Source organism: Cherax quadricarinatus, chromosome 22 (genome assembly GCF_038502225.1).
Source record: "Cherax quadricarinatus isolate ZL_2023a chromosome 22, ASM3850222v1, whole genome shotgun sequence".
Classification (NCBI taxonomy): domain Eukaryota; kingdom Metazoa; phylum Arthropoda; class Malacostraca; order Decapoda; family Parastacidae; genus Cherax; species Cherax quadricarinatus.
Window position 1 is genome coordinate 26,468,294 of NC_091313.1, and position 7,882 is coordinate 26,476,175.

Sequence of the window (7,882 nt, forward strand, 5' to 3'; positions counted from 1 at the left end):
TCTCAATTTCTGTAATATGTCTTCCATTCTATACAATGAGACCAGGAAAACTAGAATACAACACTAAATACCATATGAAAATATAGTGCAAAGTCGCTGTTTTAATTCAAAAACGGTCAAAGTTTTTTTTTTTCTCATTATGCACTGTGTGCTGCAGGATTTTTTTTATACTGCGCACACTGACCACATAGACCCATTCTTTCATATGTAGGCCTACCAGCTTTCTCTCACTAGATTTGAAGGCGCTAGAATTTATGCGTACTAGTACGTCATGGACACTGGCGCGTAAGCCGTACTAGTACGGCTGAAACCCTGAAAGGGTTAAAAGTTCCTCAAAATATTCTCGCCATCTACTCAATACCTCCATCTCCCCATCTACTAACTCACCTACTCTGTTTTTAACTGACAAATCCATTCATTCCCTAGGCTTTCTTAACTTGTTTAACTCACTCCAAAATTTTTTCTTATTTTCATTAAAATTTCTTGACAGCACCTCTCCCACTATCATCTGCTCTCCTTCTGCACTCTCACCACTCTTCACCTTTCTGCTCTTCTTTTGACACTTCTTTGTAAAAACCTCTCATAAGCTACCTTTTTCTCTTTTATCACACCCTTTACTTCATCATTCCACCAATCACTCCTCTTTCCTCCTGCACCCACCCTCCTATAACCACAAACTTCTGCCCCACATTCTAATACTGCATTTTTAAAACTATTCCAACCCTCTTCAACCCCCCTCCCCCAACTACTCATACTTGCACTAGCCCACCTTTCTGCCAATAGTTGCTTATCTCACCCGAACTTCCCCCTCCCTTAGTTTATACACTTTCACCTCTCACTTCTTGTTGCCATTTTCCTCTTGTCCCATCTACCTCTTACTCTAACTGTAGCTACAACTTTAATCACATAACTAAGCAAAAAATGTAAACTATCACAACATTAATATTACTGCTGCTTTACCCTCTTTTCAAATCTACCAAAACCTGCACTATTAGAGCAAAAATGGTTTTCAGTTCAAGTATACCTCAGAGCCTTTACTATTACAGATGTGCTCAAACATGTTTTAGGTACAATGGAAAGAGTATAAGGGGGTTGCAGTGTGTACTATAAGTACATATACATACAGCAATCCCCTTAAAAATTATTTTCAGAGGGCAAAAGACATTTAAGATAGGTGCCCCGTGGCCTGATTGCTTAAGCTCTCGCTTCACATGGCTAGGGTCTGCGTTCAATTCTCAGCAAGGGTAGAAACATTGGGCGTGTTTCTTTACACCGGTTGTCTATGTTCACCATTAGTAAAATGCGTTCCTAGGAGTTAGTCGACTGGTGTGGGTCGCATCCTGGGACAAGGACCTAATCTCCCTGAAGTGCTCTGCATTTCGGGCAAATTACTAGTAGTAAGTACGTCACTGATGTCACCTAAGCCTGTATACAATGTACATGTACTTGTAGTAAATAAAGATATTATTATATTATTATTAATAGTAATGAATGATATACATACAGTACTCCACTATATTTTATCTCATATGAAACCTAATTGTCTGAGCAAATCTGTACTACAAAGTACGTAAATTCACAGTTTATAAGACACGCCTTATAAGCCTTGTTTTAGTTTCAACGGCTCGTAACTGGGAGCTACAGCCCACCCCACACCCTAAACTTATATCTCCCGTCACAGACCTTCAGTTAATAGGATGCAGGGTGGTTTTTGGAGACATTTTATGGAAAAAATGCATCTAATGAGCTGCGAAATATGGTAATTTGCAAACAGTAATTTTTAGGTCATAATTTAAAATATTTAACTGATTTGTACTGTGACATAATACATTTGCATCTACAATCTACATTAACCTGTGAATGCACAGGGATATTAGCTTTAAGACTCACTCAACATCCTTGTGTACAACAATGTCTGCATAGTAGCCAAGCACATCACCCTTGACTGGATGCTTTGTTACAGCTCCTACTGGCAGTAAGTGGAACTGGGTTGTGCCACACTTAAAATTTTGGAGATAAGTACGTGTAGAGACAAAGGCTAGAAAGAGAGAAAATAGGCTATATGTAAAAAAAAATATTTAGCTAAACCAAAATTGAAAAGGTATTTTAACAAAATTATTAAAAGATATGTTTTAAATTTTTAATTTTACATAGCCATTGGCCTGGATAATTTTACTGCACCATCCTTTCATATGATTCATTGTCAAATGAACAAAGACATCTAAAAAAAAAAAAAAAAAATAAGGGTACTTTATGATTTCAGATGGAAGATGTTTGGAGTACTATTTTTCTAAATTTCTTTTTTTTTATATACATTACAGTATGTACAGTAGAACCTTGTTTTTTCAGCCATAATCCATTCCAGAAGGTTGGCCTAAATTTGAAGTAATATTTCCCATAAGAATTAATGTAAATACAATTAATCCATTCCAGACACCCAAAAATATTCACAAAAAATATATTTTTTAAAAATTAATTATAGTTTTGCATACACAAAACAATGACAACTAAGTAAAATAAATTAAGAACATTTAAATCACTATTACATACCTTTACTGAAGACTCTTGTTGGCCTATGGAAGACAGGGAGGGCAGATTAATGTTTGGAAGGGGGGAATCCCCCTCCATAAGGATTTTAGGTAACAAGTCCCTCTCTGGGGTTACTTCCCTTCTTTGTCTTTTAATGCCAATAGGACCAGCTTGAGAGTCACTGGACCCCTGTCACACAAAATAACTGTCCAGAGTGCTCTGTTTCTGGCATCTCTAATATTTCCCTAAAATGGGACAAGGTTTTGTCAATGAACATGTTGCAGATATGGCATGTTTCAGTTTGGTCAGGGTGATATTTCAACAAAAGTTTACACCTCATTCCACTTTGCACAAATGTTCTTAATCACTGAAGAAGGCACATCCTTCCCTCTCTTCCTCCTCCTCCTCCTCTGAAGCAAGTTCCTCAGCTGTAGTCTGTTCCTGTTCAAGTTGGTGTTGCAGCTCTTCAATGGTTAACTCTTCCCTGTGGTCTTCCACCAACTCTTCCACATCCTCGCCACTCACATCTAATCCCATGGACTTCCCCAATGCCACAATAGATTCTGCAACAGGCAGAGGGTCGACAGGTTCAAGGTCAGCCTCAAACCTTTCAAAATCTTACTCGAGGACACAGTCTGGCCACAATTGTCTCCAAGAGGAGTTCAAAGTTCTGGAAGTCACTCCCTGCCAAGCCTTACCTATAAGGTTTATGCAGTTGTATATATTGAAGTGATTCCTCCAGAACTCTCTTAGGGTCAATTCAGTGTCCAAGGTCACTTCAAAGCACTTTTGAAACACTGCTTTTGTGTAGAGTGCTTTGAAGTTGGATATTACCTGCTGGTCCATGGGCTGGATGAGAGGAGTGGTGTTAGGAGGCAAGAACTTCACTGTTATAAAAAGGATGAGCAGGAGCATTGTCCATTACCAGGAGGCACTCAAGTGGCAATTTATTTTCCAGGAGGTATTTTTTCACACTCGGGCCAAACACTTCATGGACCCAGTCAATGGAAAGTTGCCTCGTGACCCATGCCTTATGATAGCTTTCCACATCACACAATTTACTCTTGATGACATTGTTTTCCTTGAACATTCTGGGATTTTCAGTGATACATGAGTAAAGGCTTCACTTTGAAATCCCCACTAGCTGTCTGTCTTCAAGCAGACACTGGACAGGCACCTAAAATCAGTACCTAACCAGGAAGGCTGTTGTTTGTGCGTTGGACTACATGTGGCTTGCAGTAACAGCCGGGTTGATCAGGCTCTGGTCTACCATGAGGGCTGGTCACAGACTGGGCCATGGGGGCATTGACCCCCAGAACTCTCTCCAAGTATACTCAAGGTATACTAGCATTAGCACAGAACAAAAAGAGTTAGCCTGTCTTTCATAGGCTTGTGTCCTGGCAGTGCCTTTTCCTCCTCCGTGATGTAGGACCTCTCTGGCATTTTCTTTCAAAAGTGGCCTGTTTTGTCACAAGTGAACACTTGTTGGCAGCATCACCATGCCTTAAAACACTGTGTATACCACAATGCTTCTTAAATCTCTCAAACCAGCCTCTGCTGCCCTTAAATTCACTATCATCACTAGTATCAGGCATTTTCTTTACGAGATCTGCCTTGCCTTTTCACAAATGATCGTCTCTGAAACGCCATCTCCTGCTAACTGTTTTTCCCTGATCCACAACAACTGCTACTTCACATCTTCATTTATTTGCGATCTCTTTCGTTAACATGCTTACCCCTTTTGCCACATCAGCTTCCTTGATTTGTTCTTTCTTTGCCAGGATAGAAGTGATTGCTGATTTGTTTTTACCACACATCCTGGCAAGCTGGAGCACCTGCACACCACTCGTATTTTTCTATTACTTCCTTCTTAAATTCCATTGTGTTTCTCACTTTCTTTACCAAAGGTACTTTACTAGGAACTTTCTTGGGGCCCATGGTGACTTATTTCAGTTGCACTTAATAAAAAAACACCAAAAACAATGGATTTTAAGGAACTGTTTGGATGAATGCGTGGGGTATATGCTCACTCGCTGACAGACAAAGGGAGACTAACTCGCCTACGTATGGCATCCCAGTGGGAAGAAGGCCGACACGTCTAATATGGCCGATATACGAGTCAACGGCCGAAATACGTAGCAAAATTTCTGCCAAAAAACCGGCCTAAATATGCATCGGTTGATAAACGCAGTGGTTGAAAAACGAGGTTCCACAGTATATCACTGTACATGTATCAAAATATTGTACACATGTAAAACCAGTTGGACACAAAGGTATAAAATATCGATATTGTTTAACAGACTAGCAGTTTGAAAATTTTTATTTACTATACGTAGTATCCAAACATAAATAACATTACATTACAGAAAACTTTGTCATACCTAGATCAATATGTTGGTGATCTCCTCGACTGATATCTGGCCCACATTTACGTGAATTATATAAAAGAGTAGTTTGTAACTTTAGCTCTCTTTCCAAATACTCTGCTATAAATTCATAGTATTCAACAGGGATAGAAGGGCACATGTATGTTGCCAGGCGCAGTAAGTTGGCTTCCATGATGAATCTGTACAAAGATAGTGAACACAGGCAGAAGTTACCATTCAGAGATCTTAAACAATTGCTGCATTTGAATGTTTTAGTACATTTATACAGTAATATTGCACAATATTAAACACCACTGCCTTACCCATTATATTTAATAGCAAAGTTTTGACAAAAACTTTCATTAACTCTTACATTACATAATAGTCATCATAAGTCACTGACTATTCTTGGTTTATCATAGGTAATTTACACATTACTATGTATGATTATTTGTGTAACTACGTACCTGTACTTAAATAAACTTACTTAAGGTTACTGGTTTTCATAATTCCCTTAATCTAATTTCAATCAAATGACTCCTGTAAATAACAGACAAGTACCAGTTGCAATATCACTACTGTACCAAGAAGCAGGAAGGAGCTACCATTAAAATAACAAAATATTGATCACATAAGAATTAAGCTTCTCTCCTCTAGGTTGTCACTGCACAAAAGGTCTACAAGGGAGTGTCGCTGATTTATTGCAACGTAAGATACAGAACTAGATACAGTTATCTGTTTTCAGTCATTTTAGGGATACATACAGTATTTAGTATCATATAAAAAGTTCTCTTTCAAATACTCAAATTTAAGTTTGAGTATAACTGTTTAAGAAAACAAAAGGGAAAATAAGAGGAAACACTTGAATATATTTTAATTGATAACTTGATATTTAAACATTAGTACAGGCACTCAAAATATTCATTATTACAATGTAGACTATCATGCAGTCAACATAAGAATACGAATATACCAAATGAAAACAGCAATAACATGTATACTTTATTAACACAAGTTTGAGCACATCAATGTTCCCTAAAAAATGGGTGCCAACAATTTTTATCTGACAGGTTACCTTATTCAACATTTCATAGGTATTTAAAGCAGGTCACACTGAAGATTTTTATTCACAGCTACAAAAATGCTTAAATATGGCACACCCCTTGAAAGAATAACCCCTCAAGGAAGGTTCCTTGATGTTGGTGAGGGGCTCTTGATTTAGGGAATTGGATCTGTGCTCCAGTTCCCCGAATTAAGCCTGAATGCCTTCCACATCCCCCCCCCAGGCGCTGTATAATCCTCCGGGTTTAGCGCTTCCCCCTTGATTATAATAATAATAATAATTGAAAGAATAAATTATTCTAAAGTAGCCATAAGTCCTGAGAACAGATACCACTAAACGCCTATTACATTTATTGGCAATTAATTTATTCCTTAATATGTCCAATATTAGGTTAGTTTTGGTCATGGATATGGTTTTATGTTGTGCAAATGTAAGAATTCGTACCAAACCTAAACTAACCTAAAACCTAACCTTACTCCGCCAGCGGTAGATATGGGATTAGCGCGTCTTTTACGTTCAATGATTGGCCAGTCTGTTGAGTCGATATTAAACTCTTGACTGGCCCAGAGTCATGCTGCACTTCCCAAAATATTTACTTTTTCTTCCTATTAACTCCCAAAATAATTTGTACACGAAATAATTAATGACGGGATATACGTAACATACTAATATTTCATAAATAGAATGAAAATATATATATATATATATATATATATATATATATATATATATATATATATATATATATATATATATATATATATATATATATATAATATATATATATATATATATATATATATATATATATATATATATATATATATATATATATATATATATATATTAATTACTGTACATAATTTTTTTTAAAAGGGCCGGATCTCCATATTAACTAATTATTGTATGCCACCACGGTGTAAAACTGTACGACTAATCTGTAAATTATTATTATAATCAAAAAGAAGCGCTAAGCCACAAGGGCTATACAGCATTAATTTGTAAAATAATGCAAGTTTATTAAACCAGGGCAACTTAGTAAATGCCAAGTTAAAACAAAACTTGTACACTTCGTAACATCAGAACTCTCAATGGAAATAACTCACTGACTTATCTGGGTTATTCTAAGTTACATATATTATTCGTGACAAATGTAATCATCCAAAGATTGTGAAATTATACCTGAATAAACTTTAGTATGCTTCATGGGATTAATCAAAGTTAATAAACCTTTATAATTCATCACACCCACATAATTATAATAATAATGCGTTTACTACAACTATTGTATAAATTTAAATAGGACATAGATAAATTTAACTAGTTAAAAAAAGGAGGTACATACATAATACACATACATACATACTTAAGAAAGCAAGAGAAGAAGTACGTACAACCCCGTCGACGACTTGTTCACAACTGTTGTAAATTTTCTTGATCTTCGCCACACTTGCCACCTCCACACTGCTGCCAACTCCCTCCATCATCCCTTCTTCTGCTAATATCTTATCTCATCATACCTGTATTGCTATATTATACAGCGAAAGAATTAAACTACATGTTCAACCAGTGCTCAAGATTCTTCGGCAGTTCCAATGAACAGCATTTCTTAACATATATATAAAAAAAAAAAAAATATCTGAAGCTGGTAATACTCAGCTGAGGGTTCATATTTGTTTGATTGTGTTCACAAGGCTTCAGCTTCAAAGAAAACATTTCATTTGGAGGCAAAGACCCCTCAAGGGAGGTTCCTTGACGCTCTTAAGGGGCTCTTGATCTAGTGAATTGGATCTGTGCTCTGGTTCCTTGAATTGGGTCTGAATACCTTCCATCTCCCCTCCCCCACATGCACTGTATAATCCTACGGGTTTAGCACTCCCCATGATTATAATAATCCGAGGCAAAGGGACTCCATATACTGCAG

General features: G+C 36.9%; 1 protein-coding gene across 3 annotated transcripts in view; it reads right to left on the reverse strand.

The window, feature by feature from the left end:
* Positions 1-7,473, reverse strand: part of LOC128689676 (uncharacterized) — a 30,121-nt gene extending 22,648 nt beyond the window's left edge. The window contains exons 1-3 of one of the 3 annotated variants that reach the window (XM_070087597.1): positions 7,353-7,473; positions 4,911-5,095; positions 1,891-2,038 (exon numbers count right to left, since the gene is read on the reverse strand). In XM_070087597.1, coding sequence (XP_069943698.1) covers positions 1,891-2,038; positions 4,911-5,088 — 326 coding nt within the window. In that variant the 5' untranslated portion in view covers positions 5,089-5,095; positions 7,353-7,473. Of the gene's footprint in view, positions 1-1,890; positions 2,039-4,910; positions 5,096-7,320 lie in introns of all 3 variants that reach the window. The other 2 variants (XM_070087595.1, XM_070087596.1) reach the window with 2 other exon arrangements.
* Positions 7,474-7,882: the final 409 nt, after the last annotated feature.